Below are 19,790 nucleotides of genomic sequence, written 5' to 3' on the forward strand. Positions count from 1 at the left end.
ATTAGTTACCCCCATACATATATCTTCTATAAGTCTCTCAACTCTTTATAACACAAGGGGGTACATGCTCTTCTATAGGTCTCCCGACACTCTATGATACAAGGAGGTAGATTAATTTAGCTTAAGATGAAGGGTGAAGGTAGCGGCACTCCACAGTGAAAATAGAAACAAATTCAGATAAAAAAGACAAAAAAAACACTCCAGTTTTGTCTTTATCTTTTTATCTGGATTTGTTTAATAAGGAAGTTTTTTTTTCCACTTTGGAGTGCTGCTACCTTTATCCTTCATTGCTGCTGTGAATCAGGCTGGCACTCAGGTGGTCTTAGTACATGCAAATCCCATTGTGGGTTGCTTTGGAGAGGTGTGCCTTTCTTCCACAATAGATTAGCTGCCCCATATTTCTTCTTGAAGTCTCCTGAACAGGGTTTATATTAGATTGGATGCCCCCATACATCTACACTACAAGTCTCTCAACTCTCTAAAACACTGGGGGGGGGGGGGGACCATCTCTTCTATGTGTTTAATAATAAAATTTATAACAGGGTGGGGGGGAATTAAATTAGCTGCTCCCAGACACTTCTCTCCTTGTCTCTATAACACAATGGGGGGTATACTCTATTTTATAGGTCTCTCAACATTTTATAACACAAGTAGGGGGGCTACATTAGACTAGCTACTCCTATACATAGCTCTTCTATAGGTCTCCTGACATTAGCCAGACTGCCCCTATACATAACTTGGGCCTATTGATTCTCTAACACAAGGGGGTGCAGTCTAGCTGCTCCCATACATCTCTCTTACATAGGTCTCCTGATACTCTGTTATACAAGGGGGTACATTAGACTGGTTGCCCCCATACATCTCTTTTCTATAAGTCTCCCAACACTCTATAACACAGGGGAGTACACTCTCTTCTACATGTCTCCCAACACTCTAGAATACAAGGGGGGTACACTCTCTTTTTTAGGTCTCTCAAAATTCTATAACTCGAGGGGGGTACATTAGACGTGCTTCCCACATACAACTCTCTTCTATAGTTCTCCCAAAACTATATAATACAAGAGGGGTACATTAGAATAACTGCCCCATCTATATCTCTTTTATCAGAGTCCCCTGTACATCCATAATTGCCCATCAGAGACCTCCTTACATTTGGGTTTCATTTGGGAGTGCCCAGCAGGGCCCTCCCTTACATCGTGTGCCCAACAGAGTCATGGTGCAAGCTCTTTCTATTTGTAAATTCACTTTAACTCCAACTGTTGCAAAAATTACCTGAGGATTCCGCAGTGTGATTTTTTTTTTTGGTTTCTTGATGACCGTGAAACTAGGACCTTTCACTTCAGAAGCACGTACTCTGACATGTGGAGTCCCGCAAGGGTCACCACTGTCGCCCGTGTTATTCAATATTTATCCTCGCCCACTCCTTAAAATCATCAGTAACCAGGATATTCTCTACCATTCCTACGCTGATGACACTCAGCTCTACTTTCGTATAAACAGCAAAAAGGACCATTACCCCGGGCTAGAAAAATCCCTCACTTTGATAGATATTTGGATGACGGAGAGTCACCTCAAACTCAATAGATCAAAAACAGAACTCCTTCTGGTCCATGCAAATACAAAGAGATTGCACGGGACGACATATTTGGACAGACCATTACCCCCAGCGCCAAAGTCAAAAGTCTAGGAATTATTTTTGACTCCGACATGACAATGGATGCTCAAATTGGGTCAGTAGTCAGCGGGTCTCACCATCTCCTGCGGCTACTAAGAAGACTTGTGCCCTTCATTCCGGAAAAAGACACCGCAGTAGTGGTGGGAACACTAAAAAACTCCAAGCTCGACTATGCTAACTCCCTGTACCTAGGTCTCCCCAAATACCAGTCTACAAGTCGTCCAGAATACGGCAGCGCGACTGGTAACAGGGAAGAAATCCTGGGAATCAATTTCCCCCTCCCTGAGGTCCCTCCATTGGCTGCCTGTCAAGGACCGAATCACATTCAAGGCCCTCTGCCTGACGCACAAATGTGTACAAGGCATCGCCCCCAATATCTATGCGAGAAAATAAAATACCACAACCCCAATCACGTTCTCCGCTCAGCTAACCAAAATCTACTACACATCCCCAAGGCCCGCTACAAAAGCAAAGGAAAAACAAAGATTTGCAGTCCAAGGACCTCAACTGTGGAACTCATTTACAACACATATCCGAACGGAAGATAATAACTCAAGACCCATCTTTTCTGAAGGCTAAATAGAAGGAAAATGGATGCCAAGCGCCTTGAGGCGATTCAGTTCGCATTTGTAGCGCTATATAAGTTATTCACTCACTCACTCACCCCTTTAGGCATCAAACAGTCAGCTCTTGGCCTAAATTTGTTTGGTCGGCCTGAACAAATTAGAAGACCTTGGAAAACCTACACCATTTGTAGATTATTTTCCTTACAGTGGAATTATTTATTTCAAATCATTTGTTGATATTTTTAAATCCCTTCCCAGACTCCCAGACATCCACAACCGTCTGAGGTCTTTTGGATCTTGACATGATGACACCACACCAGGGCCACCTTTTTACGCAGGGAAAAGGGGTTGCTGCTCTGGGCCCAAAGCAGCTGCCCCTTGAGCCAGTGTTGCCTGCAAATAGTTATGCTGTTGTAGTTGGACAGCCGATCCTAGGGGCAGACTTGACGATTTGGGCACTGCATGAGAGGCTCCAGGTTTCTTTATTGGGTCGCCGACGGCCGTGTGGCTTCCGGTGGATCAATGGAGAGCTGGCTGTAAGCCCTAATGTTTTTCTTGAGCTCCTCCTCATTCTTGAGGTTTTCCTCAGGAATCTCCACTTCTTCCTGAGCTCCTTTTCATTCTTCCCCAGTTTTTCCTGAGCTTCTCCTCATTCTTTCCAAGCTCCTCCTCATTCTTCCTGAGCTCCTCCTCATTCTTCCTGAGCTTCTCCTCAGGAATCTCCACTTCTTCCTGAGCTCTTTTTCATTCCTCCCCAGTTTTTTCCGAGCTTCTCCTCATCCTTCCCAAGTTCCTCCTCATCTTCCTGAGCTCTTCTTCATGTGTTAGAAACAAATACAAATGTTCTGTTTGATTTAGGGTGGCCATACTTGATTTTTTTTGTTCAATCACAACTCCTCCTGAAGAAACGGTCCCATTCCGTGAAACTAGTTGAGGAAAAATCTGTCTATACCCCACTTCAACAGTGGTTGATTTTATTGAATATCTCTGTATATTTCTGTATGTTGTTATTTTTTATGTATTCAACTTTTTATACTGAACAAAACATTGTTGTATATCAGTATCGAGATAGTCCATTATAACCCCTTTGGGGTGGGTATACGTGTACGGTCAGCCTCAGCAACTGTCCCTATACTCCCAACCTTCCATATTTTCCCCAATCAGCATGTTGAATGAAAAAAATAAATGAGCTGATTCCCCCCATCCACCTCAAATACTTCCCTCTGTGGTATTGTATTATAGCAGTGGAGAGCCTCCACCGCCGGCAAGATACAATGATCATTATTGCCGGCTGCAGCCGACGGCACTGATTGTTCAGGAAAAACCTGACAGGACCAAGAAAATGTTTCTCCAGGGTCCGATCAATATTAAAGACGGCCCTGCACCACACATGATGGGCACTCCCAAATGTAAGAGGGGGTTCTGCTGGACACTGCTGGATGTAAGGGGGACTCTGATTGGCATTCATGGATGTAAGGGGGGACTCGACTGTAAAATACAGTGCCTTGCAAAAGTATTCACCCCCCTCTGCTTTTTACCTATTTTGTTACATTACAGCCTTTAGTTCAATGTTTTTTATTCTGAATTATATATGATGGATCAGAACACAATAGTCTGAGTTGGTGAAGTAAAACTAGAAAAATATATACATAAAACTATTTTCAGAAATAAAAAACTGATAATTGGCACATGCGTATGTATTCATCCTCTTTTTCATTAGGCCCATAAAAAGCTCTGGTGCAACCAATTACCTTCAGAAGTCACATAATTTGTGAAATGACGTCCACCTGTGTGCAATCTAAGTGTCACATGACCTGTCATTACATAGACACACCTTTTTGAAAGGCCCCAGAGGTTGCAACACCTAAGCAAGAGGCACCACTAACCAAACACTGCCATGAAGACCAAGGAACTCCCCAAACAAGTAAGGGACAATGTTGTTGAGAAGTACAAGTCGGGGTTGGGTTATAAAAAAATACCCAAATCTTTGATGATCCCTAGGAGCCCCATCAAATCTATCATAACCAAATGGAAAGAACATGGCACAACAGCAAACCTGCCAAGAGACAGCCGCACACCAAAACTCCTGGACCGGGCAAGGAGGGCATTAATCAGAGTGGAGCACAGAGACCTAAGGGAACCCTGGAGGAGCTGCAGAGTTCCACAGCAGAGACTGGAGTATCTGTACATAGGACGACAATAAGCCATACGCTCCATAGAGTTGAGCTTTATGGCAGAGTGGCCAGAAGAAAGACATTACTTTCACCAAAAAACTAAATGGCACGTTTTGAGTTTGGGAAAAGGCATGTGGGAGACTCCCAAACTGTATGGAGGACGGTGCTCTGGTCTGATGAGACTAAAATTTAACTTTTTGGCCATCAAAAAAAAACCGCTATGTCTGGTGCAAACCCAACACATCACATCACCCAAAGAACACCATCCTCACTGTGAAACATGGTGGTGGCAGAAGTCGGGAATGGGAAACTGGTCAGGGTTGAGGGAAAGATGGATGGTGCTAAATACAGGTAGATTCTTGAGCAAAACTTGTACCCCTCTGTGTGTGATTTGAGGCGAGGACAGAGGTTCACCTTCCAGCAGGACAATGACCCCAAACACACTGCTAAAGCAACACTTGAGTGGTTTAAGGGGAAACATGTAAATGTGTTGGAATGGCCTAGTCAAAGCCCAGACCTCAATCCAATAGAAAATCTGTGGTCAGACTTGAAGATTGCTGTTCACAAGCACAAACCATCCAACTTGAAGGAGCTGGAGCAGTTCTGCAAGGAGGAGGAATGGGCAAAAATCCCAGTGGTAAGATGTGGCAAGATCATAGAGACTTATCCAATGCGGCTTGGAGCTGTGATAGCCGCAAAAGGTGGCTCTACAAAGTATTGACTTTAGGGGGGGGGGGTGAATAGTTATGCACATTGACTTGTTCTGTTATTTTTTCCTATTTGTTGTTTGCTTCACAATAAAAAAAAATCTTCAAAGTTGTGGGCGTGTTCTGTAAATTAAATGATGCAAATCCTCAAACAATCCATGATAATTCCAGGTTGTGAGGCAACAAAACACGAAAAATGCCCAAGGGGGGTGAATACTTTTGCAAGGCACTGTATATGATTTGGTTTTCATAGTGAAAAGTTTGAAGACCCCTGCCACAGAGCATTGTGAGAACTTTCTTTATTAATCATACTTCATCCCCACCAGAATGTTGCTGATTAAAAATGAAACTTCACAGGAAGTCAAAAGCGTAAGAAAAGAAAAAAATAACCCAAATTCCGCTGTGAACCACATAAAAGAAAGAAAGAAAAAATAAATTTCTGCTATTTGAGCAGAAGAATACGAAGGAAGGCAGCGTGACCTACTATGTGATGCTACAGTGGAAATACACTTTTACTGCATAAAAGCAATAAAAATAAGTCCATTTCAAACACTGACAATCAATATAAAATTCATGCCAACTCAGCTCAAAGAAAAGGCATTAATATGTATTATATTCTAAAAATCACATTACGGGAAGTTCACCGCTGGAGAGGACATGTCTGACCTTTTATCCAGACTTGTCTGCAGGATCTCATTACCAGGATATCAGCTTCATTTAATTAGACAAGGAGTGCGACCGTTCAGAGGTTGTCTGATTGTACTACCTTGATGAAGGCACTCTCTGATTGGTGGCTGTGGTTTAGATGCATTTTGCACATCACCATCAGTTTGTACCGATTTGACCGATACCAGACATTTCAGCTCGGCCGCCCTAATCCGGGCCCATAGCTATGACTAAAGTAGAATGCCAGGCTAAACCTAACTAATCCTAACAATGTCCCCCCCCCCCTGCTAATACCTATGCTGACTAGGGATGAGCCGAACACCCCCCGGTTTGGTTCGCATTCAGAACCTGCGAACAGACCAAAAGTTCACGCGAACAATCGAACACTGTTAAAGTCTATGGGACTTGAACGTGAGAAATCAAAAGTGCGAATTTTAAAGGCCAATATGCAACTTATTGTCCTAAAAAGTGTTTGGGGACCCGAGTCCTGCCCCAGGGGACATGTATCAATGCAGAAAAAGTTTTAAAAACATCAGTTTTTTCGGGAGCAGTGATTTTAATAATTCTTGAAGTCAAACAATAAAAGTGAAATATTCCTTTAAATTTTGTACCTGGGGGGTGTCTATAGTATGCCTGTAAAGTAGCGCATGTTTCGAACAGTCCCTGCACAAAATGTAATTTCTGAAGGAAAGAAAGTAATTTAAAACTACTCGCGGCTATTCATGAATTGCCGGGTCCCGGCTATACAGAGAAAAGTAATTGAAAATGACACCCCCCCCCCCATCTAGTCCATTACCAGGCCCTTTGGGTTGGGTCTGGCATGAATATTAAGGGGAACCCCTGCCATTTTTTTTCAATGACTTTTATCTGTATTGCCGGGACCTGACAATTCATTAATAGCGCAAGTAGTTTTAAATGACTTTTTTCCCTTCAAAAATGAAATTTTGTGCAGGGAACCAAAATTAAAAAAAAAAAAGTGTGGGGGTCCCCCCAAATTCTATATCAGGCCCTTCAGGTCTGGTATGGATATTAAGGGGAACCCCCAAAAAATACATACCAGACTGTAGGGTCTGGTATAGATTTTAAGGGGAACTCCGCGACAGAATAAAAAAAAATGGCGTGGGGTTCCCCCAAAAATCCATACCAGACCCTTATCTGAGCACGCAACCTGGCAGGCCACAGGAAAAGAGGGGGGACAAGAGAGCGGCCCCTCCTAAACCGTACCAGGCCACATGCCCTGAACATGGGGAGGATGCTCTGGGGGTCTGTGACAAGGGCCTCATCCCCATAATCCTTGCCCGGAGGTTGTGGGGGTCTGCGGGCGGGGGGCTTATCGTAATCTGGAAGCCCCCTTTAACAAAGGGGACCCCCAGTTTCTGCCCCCCCACCTATGTAAATTGGTAACAGGGTATATTGTACCTCTACCATTTCACAAAAAAAAGTGTCAAAAAAGGTAAAAAAACAAACAGACAGCTTGGGAAAAGTCCTTTAATAAAAAATAAAAAAATTAATTCCAGCGATGTACATCCTTCCACGACCCGGACACACGCTTCCGTCAATCAGTGGGAGCCCTGAGTGTGTCACTTGCCACATCTCCTGCCACCAGGTCCAGCTTGCTACTTGCCACCATCGCCTGTCACAAGATGTGGATTGTCACTTGCCACGTCACCTGCCACCAGATGTAGATTGTCACTTGCCATGTCACCTGCCACCTGATGTGGATTGTCACTTGCCATGTCACCTGCCACCAGATGTGGATGATCGCCTGCCACTATTTGCCGCTTGTCACTTGCCATGCCAGCCAGTGCCACTACATGTGCATTGTCGCTGCATTGGTGGCAGGCTGGCAGCACTGGTCTATTTACTTCTGAGTGAGGGCAGGAGAGTGGTGATGCTGGGCGAGTACTGAGAGATCATGGCACCTCGCTCCAACATTGAATAGGCCTGGCTGTGAGGGGAAGTCCAGCTGCAGAGGGGAGGCGGCACGCTGGTTAGGCAGAGACCCCTGTGGCAAGAGACTCTAGGCTATGGACCCCAGATTCGGGGCTATAGCCTCAATAGCCACCCCCTAGCGACGCCACTGCTGACTACCCAATGTAAGAAAGGTATATCCTTACCTATTTTCAGCCCACTCCAGTCTGGTCATGTGATCTGTGACCTGTGTCAGCTAGCAGCGGCTGCAGGGGAGAAGAGGGAGCACCGACAAAGGATGGACCATAGGAGCCGATGAGTGATGTTGCGGCTGTCGAGAGCTCTCTTCTCCACTGGCTGACACAAGGGGTCAAATGACCAGACTAAAAATAGGTAAGTACACAGGTTAGACAGCATAGGTGTTAGGAGGGGGAGGGAGCATTTTTAAGACTAGTTAGGTTACACCTGGAATTCTACTTTAAAGCTGTAAAGTTGACGCAAGTTAGAAATGTTGTTATTGTTTGTTGCTGATTTTTAATCAATAACGTTGAAGATGATCATAGCCCGACTCCACGTTACTTTGTTGTACTGGATTTATGGTGGACAGGAGGCCAGCATTAGAGTCAGCACTCAATGGGCTGCATATGCAGTGTTTTTAGACAGTACGGTTACAATACAATTCAATACAGGGCCCTAATCGTGAGAGCTTACAATCTAAAAGAGGGGGTCAAGTGATACAGGTAATACAAAAACTACGGTGGATGAGCTGATGGAGAAAGTAAAACTCCAGTTGTTAGGTGGAATAGGCTTCCCTCAAATTGGCCCAGTATATATATGTATATATGTGTGTACGACTGTGTGTCCCAAGCGTGTCGAGATCCTACGGGGTAAAATGACTGCACCAGCCAGAAAGACACTGGCCCAGATTCAAGAAGCAATTGCGCCCGTGTAACCATAAATTACATGGCGCAATTGCTTACTTGCTCCGGTGTAACGAGTGCTCCTGATTCAGGAACCTCGTTACACCGACTGCAGCCTAAAATCTGCGCGGCATAAGGCTCTTATGCCTCGCAAATTTTAGGCTGCATTCTTGCGTGTGCCGCTAGGGGGCGCTCCCATTGTGATCAGCGTGTAGTATGCAAATTACATACTACCAACTGATTCACAAACTTGCGCGGGCCCCGCGCAAGCCAGGTACGGAGTTTCCGTACGGCAACTTTAGCGCAAGGCTGCTCTTTCTAATAGCAGGGGCAGCCAATGCTAAAGTATAGCCACCGCTCCCGCGCCGTGAAATTTGAATTTCACGGCGTTTGCGTAAGTGATTCGTGAATGGCGCTGGATGCCATTCACGTTCACTTTGAAGCAAATGACGTCCTTGCGGCGTCATTTGCCGCAATGCACGTCAGGAAAGTTTCCAGACGGAGCATGCGCTGTACGCTCGGCACGGGAGCGCGCCTAATTTAAATGATTCCCGCCCCCGGCGGGATCATTTACATTGCGCGCGCTTACGCCGGGCAATTTTGCCCGCGCGCCCTCGCAATTCACGGAGCTACTGCTCCGTGAATCGAGGGCAGCGCAAAATATTTGCGTGGGCGCAGGGCAAAATCGTTGCCTTGTGCCCGCGCAAATATAGCGCAATTCTACCTGAATCTGGGCCACTGGCTGCAAAAAGCGCCTAGAGGCGATTCAGTTCGCATGTGTAGCGCTATACAAGTCATTCATTCATTCATTCATTCAAGAGATGAGTTTTCAGGAATCACGTAAAATTGGACATAGTAGGAGATAGCCAGACAGATTGAGGTGGGGAGTTCCAGAGGAGGGGCTCTGAAGAAGTCCTGAAAGGTGAGTATGGGAGGAGGTGACCAGAGAGCTAGAGAGCAGGAGGTATTGGGAGGAGTGGAGAGGATGGTTTGGGTGATATTCTGAGATGTGGTTGGTGACGTAGCTCGGGGGAAAAGTTTTGGATGGTCTTGCATGTTGTAGTTGGTGTTTTAAGTATTCATTGGGGGAGTGGAAGCCAGTGGAGGGATTGGTGAAGAGGGATGGAGGTCACTGAGTGGAGGTCAGTGGAGGGATTGACAGAGAGGGGTGGAGGACACCGAGTGAAGGTCAGAGAAGGGATTATCAGAGAGAGGTGGAGAAAACTAAGCAGAGGCCAGTGGAGGGATTGGGAGAGAGAGGTGGAGGACACTGAGTGGAGGCCAGTGGATGGATTGGCAAGGAGGGGTGGAGGACACTGTGTGGAGGCCAGAGGAATCAATGGAGGGATTGGGTGAGAGGGGTGAGGGACACTGAGTGAAAGGTCAATGGAGGGATTGGCAGAGAGGGGTAGAGGACAGTAAGTGTAGGTCAGAGAAGGGATTGGCAGAGAGGGGTGGAGGACACTGAGTGGAAGGTCAATGGAGGGATTGGCAGAGAGGGGTGGAGGACACTGAGTGGGAGGTCAATGGGGGGATTGGCAGAGAGGAGTGGAGGACAATGAGTGGAAGGTCAGTGGAGGGATTGGCGGAGAGGAGTAAAGGACACTGAGTGGAAGGTCAATGGAGGGATTGGCAGAGAGGGGTGGAGGACACTGATTGGGAGATCAATGGGGGGATTGGCAGAGAGGGGTGGAGGACACTGTGTGGAGGTCAGTGAAAGGATTGGCAGAGAGGGGTGAGGGACACCAAGCAGAGGTCAGAGGAGGGATTGGCAGAGAGGGATGGAGGACACTGAGTGGGAGGTCAATGAAAGGATTGGCAGAGAGGGGTGGAGGACACTGAGTGGGAGGTCAATAAAGGGATTGGCAGAGAGGGGTGGAGGACACTGAGTGTAAGGTCAATGGGCGGATTGGCAGAGAGGGGTGGAGGACACTGAGTGGAAGGTCAATGGAGGGATTGGCAGAGAGGGGTGGAGGACACTGAGTGGGAGGTCAATGGAGGGATTGGCAGAGAGGGGTGGAGGACACTGAGTGGGAGGTCAATGAAGGGATTGGCAGAGAGGGGTGGAGGACACTGAGTGGGAGGTCAATGAAGGGATTGGCAGAGAGGGGTGGAGGACACTGAGTGGAAGGTCAATGGGCGGATTGGCAGAGAGGGGTGGAGGACACTGAGTGGAAGGTCAATGGAGGGATTGGCAGAGAGGAGTGGAGGACACTGAGTGGAAGGTCAATGGAGGGATTGGCAGAGAGGGGTGGAGGACACTGAGTGGAAGGTCAATGGAGGGATTGGCAGAGAGGGGTAGTAGACACTGAGCGGTTGGTAAGGTGAAATTAGTCTGGCAGCAGCGTTCACTGAAGAGGGGTAGCCTATGGAGAGGTAGGATTTTGAGAAAGGAGTTGCACAAGTCAATGGATATGATGTGCTCTGCAACTTCAGCCAGTTCTTTAAATATTGGCAAAAAACTGTAAATGAATAATTAAAAAATGTGGAGACGTGAGTGGAACCATTGCTTGTGAGTGGAAGCATTACTCGTCAGTGGAACCATTACTTGTGAGTGGAACCATTACTCGTCAATGGAACCATTACTTGTGAGTGGAACCATTACTTGTGAGTGGAACCATTACCTGTGAGTGGAAGCATTACTTGTGAGTGGAACCATTACTTGTGAGTGGAACCATTACTCGTCAATGGAACCATTACTTGTGAGTGGAACCATAACTCAAGAGTCAGTCAGTCAGTCAGATCAGTCAGTCAGTGTCAGCGGTGGAGTAGGGCGCTTCGGACCTTCCGCTTACGAGCCTGCTTCCACCCAGACCTGGCAGTCAGAGACCAGGCAGCTGCTAGGCTAGACGCTCCATGATACAAGCTCCCTGGAACCTGGAATCAGCATCTCGCTCTCCACAAGGACTCCTCTCCTCCGCAGGTAAGACCCTGCCTCTCAGGGCCTGATATCCTGGGGATCCTCTGACGGCCGTCCTTATCAGGGCAGCCGTCACACAGACCCCACACTGCGGCTTTCTAGACTACTTTTCGCCGGCATCTATCGCCCGCACGGCCACCCGCTTTCTGGTGGTCCCAAATCACCCCCCCTGGGTGTATTTCCGGCGTTTTTGGGTGTTTTTTCACCCCCGCGCCAGCCTGCTTCATCTCGCGGCCGCCGCACCTTAGGAAAGTCCGCGGCTTCAGCCGCGGCCTACCGGCGCACCGCTCGTTTTTACCTTACCCTTAATTCCTAAGCACAGTTTGCTTTGGCTATTCACCCCCACATCCCCAGAGGCCCCCTGTTCAGCAACTTTATCGGTAAATAGCTTTTTTACCACGCTGACAGCCCCCCCCCAGCCCGGGTCCTGTGCTTTGCCTGGCAGCCATTATTTTGGTACACCCCAGCAGCAGTGACACCCAGCATCCCCCCCCCCTTTTTTTCCCCTCCACAAGCCGTTAGTTTTTTGATCCAGGGTTTTGTGCCGATCGCCGTCAGGGATCAGGAAGGAATTTTTTTTCCCTGCCGCAGCACATTGGCCAGCTTGCCCAGGGTTTTTTTGCCTTCCTCTGGACCAAAAACCAAATCCCAATCCCTTAAGCTAGGATTCTCGAATCCTCTCTCACCCTACGCCCGCACCCGAGCCCTTGGTGACTGGCAGCAATGGTTAAGTTGCGTTACTCTCCAGAAACCATTTGGGGTCTGAGACAATTCGCTACTACATTGCCTGCCGCCACCACAATAGCTTTAAAATCAGATCAACTTTTGAGGTTCGATCATCGATCGATCATCAAATATTTCAATCATTCAACACAGCTCAAGCACATATCATGTGCTTTGCTTAACACTAGATCAGCAGTTAAACACCGATCAGAAATCCATGATTTCTTACTTCAATACGATCTAGACTGCCTCTTTATTACGGAAAGTTGGCTATCGGACGATTGCAACACCATTCTCGGAGAAATGGTGCCTGCAAACTATCGCATCTTAACGGAAAATAGAATAGGGCAAAGGGGAGGAGGACTGGCGGTGATTCATAAGTCGCATATTGCAATCATTAAACCGGTCCTCCAAAATCCTCTACCTTTTATGGAAACCCTTACGCTTCAACTTCAAGCTCACTCTCAGGAGACTGTTCATATTCTCCTCTGCTATAGGCCCCCTGGGCCAAAATCGCAGTTGATATCAGCATTAACGGAGTTCATTTCCACCTACACCCTTAGCGGTAAGCACCTTTTGCTGCTCGGGGATTTTAATTTGTGGGCTAACTCCTCACAGGATCCCATCGCGGATGCCTGCATCAACCACCTGGAAGGATTTGGACTTCAACAACTTATACACGGACCAACGCATGTTTCAGGTCACACACTCGACCTAATTTTCAGACAAAATCTGAAAATTAACATTGTGGGAAATGAACCTTTGCCATGGACAGACCACCATGCAATCAGCTTCATAATCCCCAGAACTCCATTAGTCAGGAAAGTACCCAAGCCGGTGACAATACACTGGGCTAGATCTCAGAGGAAGCTCCACTCGGAACTCTTCAGATCTACCCTGGGAAACCGAATTGGGGCTATTCCTCCTCAATTAGCAGCCTCAGATACTTTGGATGCCATTAATGCAGCTCTGCTACAGTCAGCCGACTTAGCAGCACCAAAGCGCAAACTCCGCAGCCGGGAAAAAAAGTCCAGCTGGTTCAATAACCAACTGTCGCTATTGAAGCAAGAGCGCAGGAGAGCGGAAGCCTCCTGGAAAAGAAGTCCGTCAGAAGACCATCTCAACATCTACAAAGCAGTAACTACGCGCTACCACAAGGAAATTTTCAAAGCCAAAAAATTTCACTTCTCCAGGGTGATTAACAGCGCAATGAATCGCCCTCGCGAACTCTTCAGGATGGTCACCCAGACCATGAATCCGGGATGTCTAGAAGTCCCCACTTCAGACACCCAAGAGTTCTGCAATGAACTATCGGATTTCTTCATCGACAAAATCGAGAAAATTCGGGTAAGTATTCGGCAAAACAATTCTCCACTCAGCCCCGTCTTCAATCAAAACAACGACCGAACGCCTCTACAATCAACTAAGTTCACTTTGGAACCCATCTCCATCGATACAACAAAAAAATTTATTGGCCTGCTGCGCGACAGCACAGCACCGAATGACATCATTCCCACCAAGCTACTGAAGGAATGTGCCGACATCCTGGCGCCTCCGATCACGCAGCTTATAAATCAGTCATTTAAGGAAGGCATAGTGCCTTCCCTGCTGAAAGAGGGCACAATTCTGCCGATCTTGAAAAAACCTAATTTGGATCCTATGGACCCAACTCACCGCCGTCCCATAACAGGTCTAAATGCTCTGTCCAAGATAATGGAGAAAGTGGTGGTAAATCAGCTGCAACAGCATCTGGACACCCAAAATCTACTCGATCCATTTCAATCCGGGTTCCGTCCCGGACACGGGACAGAAACGGCCTTACTGAAAATATGGGACGATGCGCTTGAGGCCGCAGACGAAGGAGAATCATGTCTCCTGGTTCTGCTGGACCTAAGCGCTGCTTTTGACACAGTAGACCACAAATTGCTACTGAGACGACTAACAGAAGTCGCCGGAGTCTCAGAAGATGCCTTACCATGGTTCTCCTCGTTTCTTGGAAACCGATCACAAACAGTGAAACTGGGATCCTTCACATCTGAAAAACGCACGGTGACATGTGGGGTCCCCCAAGGATCCCCCTTGTCTCCAGTGCTGTTTAATATCTATCTTCGTCCTCTCTTTGATATAATCAGTAGCCATGAACTACTTTATCACTCTTATGCAGACGACACGCAGTTGTATTTTCGCATCTGCCACAAAAAGGATCATCATCTAAGATTAGAGAAATGTCTCTCTTCAATAGAAAACTGGATGTCTAAGAGTTATCTCAAACTCAATAATGCTAAAACAGAACTCTTTATCTTTGATGCCAGGCGGAAGAAACCACCGACAACAAACTGGACACCATCTCCCATTCTGGGACAAATCATCGCACCTAGCTCCAAAGTCAAAAGTCTGGGAGTCACGTTTGACACCTTCATGACAATGGACGCACAAATAGGGTCCGTAGTCAGCGGGGCGCACCATTTGATGCGCCTACTACGCAGACTGATTCCATTTATTCCTAAAGAAGACGTAGCAGTCGTGGTGGGAACAATCGTGAATTCCAGACTGGACTATGCAAATGCCCTTTACCTCGGGCTACCCAAGTACCAAATCGCTCGTCTCCAAGTCGTACAGAATACGGCCGCCAGACTGGTGACTGGGAAAAAATCTTGGGAATCAATCTCACCTTCACTGAGATCCCTTCACTGGCTGCCAGTGAAGGACAGAATTGCATTCAAAGCACTCTGCCTGACACATAAGTGCATCCATGGGAAGGCTCCTAGATATCTATGCGACAAGATCAAACTGCACAATTGCAGTCGCATTTTGCGTTCCACCGACCAAAATCTGGTCAAGGTTCCTATAACCAAATACAAGTCCAAAGGAGAAAGAAGGTTTGCTTTCCAGGGCCCCAGGCTTTGGAATGCCTTACCAACCAGCATTCGGTTGGAGCAAAACCACCTGTCTTTCAGAAGGCAGATCAAAACCCTGCTTTTTTGAAAGGCATGAGACTTAATCAACAAGCGCCCAGAGGCGATTCAGTTCGCATGTGCCGCGCTATATAAATTTTCATTCATTCATTCATTCATAACTTGTGAGTGGAACCATTACTCGTGAGTGGAACCATTACTTGTGAGTGGAACCATTACTTGTGAGTGGAAGCATTACTCGTCAGTGGAACCATTACTCGTGAGTGGAACCATTACTTGTGAGTGGAAGCATTACTCGTCAGTGGAACCATTACTCGTGAGTGGAACCATTACTTGTGAGTGGAAGCATTACTCGTCAGTGGAACCATTACTCGTGAGTGGAACCATTACTCGTGAGTGGAACCATTACTCGTGAGTGGAACCATTACTTGTCAGTGGAACCATTACTTGTCAGTGGAACCATTACTCGTGAGTGGAACCATTACTCGACAATGGAACCATTACTTGTGAGTGGAACCATTACTTGTGAGTGGAACCATTACTGGTGAGTAGAACCATTACTTGTGAGTGGAACCATTACTCGTGAGTGGAACCATTACTTGTGAGTGGAACCATTGCTCGTACCTGTATACTTATTGACACCGGCTTCAGCCGCCACATTGGAGAGGACAAGGACTCCCCTGGCCACGTCACTTGCTGCCTCATCCAGTTCAATCAAGGCGTGGGGGCCCACCCTCCGATCTGCATAGTTTGCAATGTAAATGGAGTATCTTCCAGTACCCTACAAGGAGGAGCAGAAAGAGATGACTTTTGTAATAAATGTAATATAAATGATGATCAGTTTACATTAGAAAGTTATTAACAAAACCAACATTTACTGCTCGAGGCTCTGCCAGCATCCCATTGCAGGAAATGAGGGGAGAAGGGGAAGTCATCTTTCTTCATTTCTATTTCATTATTCATAATTAAAAGATAAAACATTGTAACAGCTTTAATTCGGGGGAAAAAATCACCAATAAATTTACATCTGTGTGCGCATGATGCTTCCTGATTCAGAGCTGCAAAATTACCTGCTATATGGAGAATAGGCACAGACCTCTAGTAAGACCAACTGCATTGTGTGTAACGGCTAGATTCTTCAATTCCTGTCCCAGACACATTATTGAAATCAGGTATAACAATTTCTTTACTTCAAATTTTACACCAGACACCAGTGGCGGTGCGTCCATAAGGGGCGCATGGGCGCCGCCCCCTCTCTCCTGGCACCGCTCTATCACCACGGTCGCTGCTGACACCCCCTATTCAGGTGTCCGGACCCTTTTTGGGCACCTGAATTACAGCGGCGGGGGTGTTTTTTGGAAGCACCTGATTTGAGCCGTAGGCTCTAATAGGCGCCCAAAAATGTGAGAAGCGGGCACCATGCTGGGCGCTCGTTGTTCACTCAGTGTTGTGTTAGCAAAGCAAAGGAATTCGCTTTGCTAACACTGAACCGCCAATCAGGTGGTCGTTGGAGGTGGGGAGGAAAGGCTCATTGATGAAGGTGGGGGAAGGTCACATTGATAGAGGTGGGGAGGGAAGGCTCATTGATGGAGGTGGGGAGGGAAGGCTCATTGATGGAGGTGGGGAGGGAAGGCTCATTGATGGAGGTGGGGAGGGAAGGCTCATTGATGGAGGTGGGGAGGGAAGGCTCATTGATGGAGGTGGGGAGGGAAGGCTCATTGATGGAGGTGGGGAGGGAAGGCTCATTGATGGAGGTGGGGGAGAGAGCTCATTGATGAAGGTGGGGAGGAAAGGCTCATTGATGGAGGTGGAGAGTGAACTCTTATTGATGGAGATGGGGAGGGAAGGCTCATTGATGTAGGTGGGGGGATGTCACATTGATAGAGGTGGGGAGGTTAGGCTCATTGATGGAGGTGGAGAGGGAAGGCTCATTGATGGAGGTGTAGAGGGAAGGCTCATTGATGGAGGTGGGGAGGGAAGGATCATTGATGGAGGTGGGGAGGGAAGGCTCATTGATGGAGGTGGGGAGGGAAGGCTCATTGGTGGAGGTAGAGGGGTATCAATGATGGAGGCGGGGGGGAAAGGCATATTAATGGAGGTGGGGGGGGTCATTGATGGAAGTGGGGGAGGGGGGTCATTGATGGAGGTGGAGGGGAAGGCTCATTGATGAAGATGGGGAGGGAAGGCTCATTGATGGAGGTGGGGAGGGAAGGCTCATTGATGGAGGTGGGGAGGGAAGGATCATTGATGGAGATGGGGAGGGAAGGCTCATTGATGGAGGTTTGGAGGAAAGGCCCATTGTTGGAAGTAAGAAGGGGAAGCTTATTGATGGAGGTGGGGAGGGAAGGCTCATTGATGGAGGTGGGGAGGGAAGGCTCATTGATGGAGATGGGGAGGGAAGGCTCATTGATGGAGGTTTGGAGGAAAGGCCCATTGTTGGAAGTAAGAAGGGGAAGCTTATTGATGGAGGTGGGAAGGGAAGGCTCATTGATGGAGGTGGGGAGGGAAGGCTCATTGATGAAGGTGGGGTGGGACGGCTCATTGATGGAGATGGGGAGGGAAGGCTTATTGATGGAGGTGGGGAGGGAAGGCTCATTGATGGAGATGGGGTGGGACAGCTCATTGATGGAGGTGGGGAGGGAAAGCTTATTGGTGGAGGTGGGGAGGGAAGGCTGGCCCATGTATTCTGATCCAATAGAAGAGCTACTGGAGCTCAAATTGATGAAAAGGTGAATGCTGGTTCTGATTGAAAGATGTCAGAACACACAGAGTATTGCAGTTTTTTGTGTATGGGGCTGTGGAGCTGGAGACCCGTCAGGGTGCCCATGCTGACCCATGTCCACAGCCAAAAGCCCCTACAATGGGCACGTGAGCATCAGAACTGAACCACAGAGCAATGGAAGAAGGTGACCCGGTCTGATAAAATCAAGAATGGTTTGAGGAACACAAGGAGCTTGAGCTGTAGACCGGACCTCCAAATTTTCCAGATTTCAATCCAATCCAGCATCTGTGGGATGTGCTGGAAAAAAAAGTCCTATCCATGGAGGCCCCATCTCACAACTTACAGGACCTAAAAGATCTGCTACCGATGGCTTGGTGCCAGATACCACAGTATACCTTCGGAGGTCTAGTGGACTCCATCCCTTGACGGGTCAGGGCTGTTTTGGCAGCAGAAAAGTGTAAATAAGGAAAATTCTGTATTATAGACACTAGATGGCGCTGACTATCACAGGAAATACTTATGCTCCCCTGAGCCACATATTGGCCATATATATATATATATATTTTTTTTTTAATTAGGGTGGGATTTAGATAAGGGAATAGTGTTTGCAGGAAGCGCCTGACTTTGTAGTTACAAATCGATTCATGCCAATTCATGGTTCCTGGTAGACTTGGTCTGATTCACAGATCTGTACTAACGCCAACAAATCTCTGTTTGCTGTTACATTTAAAAGAACACCCACCCGTCATATGTTCTGTCGTCTACTCCTTCCAGTGTTTGTAGGGGGACAAGTCTAGTTTGGCTTCATTCCTATACAGAATGTAGTATAATGTCGGTGTATGAGTGCACATTGCTGGAAAATACATAATGGAAGCCATCTGAAAGCTCTAGAATGGTAAAAACCACTAAATACAAGCTGAGTATGGATCCATCTATTATACAACAGAGAGGTACATGTGTCCTACTGAAGATACGTTCCACCCTTTCACTGCCAGTGCTGATTTTGCATTCTTTTATTTTTTTTGCACATTGTAAACCACTAGAAACCAATTTCTGACACTTGTGTTTGTTTTTTTTTTAAAGTTACTTAGAACCCCTAAACATTCATATATGTGTGTGTGTGTGTGTCAAATGTTCGATGGAGTCTACACACGGTCGGATTTTCCGACAACAAGCTTACATCGAACATTTGTGTATGCGGCATTAGTCTTGGTTCACATTTATGTGCAGGGCTGGTGCAAGGATTTTTGACACTCTAGAGACGAAACTTCATTTTGCCGCCCCCCCCTTGGCTCCACCCCTGATTCCACCTGCTTTCTCCTGCCCATGTATTGCCCAACTTTCTAATGAAGCTCCCATCAAATGCAGCCTCCCCAGCGCCCATCAATGCAGCCTCACCAGCGCCCATCAAATGAACCCTTACCAGCACCCATCAAATGCAGCCTACCATCGCCCATCAAATGCAGCCTACCAGCACCCATCAATGTAGCCTCACCAGCGCTCATCAATGCAGCCTCACCAGCGCCCATCAATGCACCCTCACCAGCACCCATCAATGCAGCCTACCAGCGCCCATCAATGCAGCCTCACCAGCACCCATCAATGCAGCCTACCAGTGCCCATCAATGCAGCCTCACCAGCGCCCATCAAATACAACCTCACTAGCGCTTATCAAATGCAGCCTCACCAGCGACCATCAATGCAACCTACCAGCGCACATCAATGCAGCCTCACCAGCACCCATCAAATACAGCCTCACCATCGCCCATCAATGCAGCCTACCATCGCCCATCAATGCAGCCTACTGATGCTGAGACTTAGTTGCTTGCTGCAGAGAGAAGAGAGTAGGAACACCAGTGCAGCAGGGCACCCTAGGCGGCAAATGGCTAAG

At 47.3% G+C, this 19,790-nt stretch overlaps 1 protein-coding gene across 3 annotated transcripts in view; it reads right to left on the reverse strand.

Annotated features, from left to right (window-relative positions):
• The window catches only part of CRTAC1 (cartilage acidic protein 1), a 738,783-nt gene that overhangs the window by 207,044 nt on the left and 511,949 nt on the right, over positions 1-19,790 (reverse strand). For all 3 annotated transcript variants that reach the window (XM_040361273.1, XM_040361276.1, XM_040361274.1), the window contains exon 5: positions 15,802-15,958. In XM_040361273.1, coding sequence (XP_040217207.1) covers positions 15,802-15,958 — 157 coding nt within the window. The remainder of the gene's footprint in view (positions 1-15,801; positions 15,959-19,790) is intronic.

The sequence above is a fragment of the Rana temporaria genome, chromosome 8, assembly GCF_905171775.1.
Source record: "Rana temporaria chromosome 8, aRanTem1.1, whole genome shotgun sequence".
Classification (NCBI taxonomy): domain Eukaryota; kingdom Metazoa; phylum Chordata; class Amphibia; order Anura; family Ranidae; genus Rana; species Rana temporaria.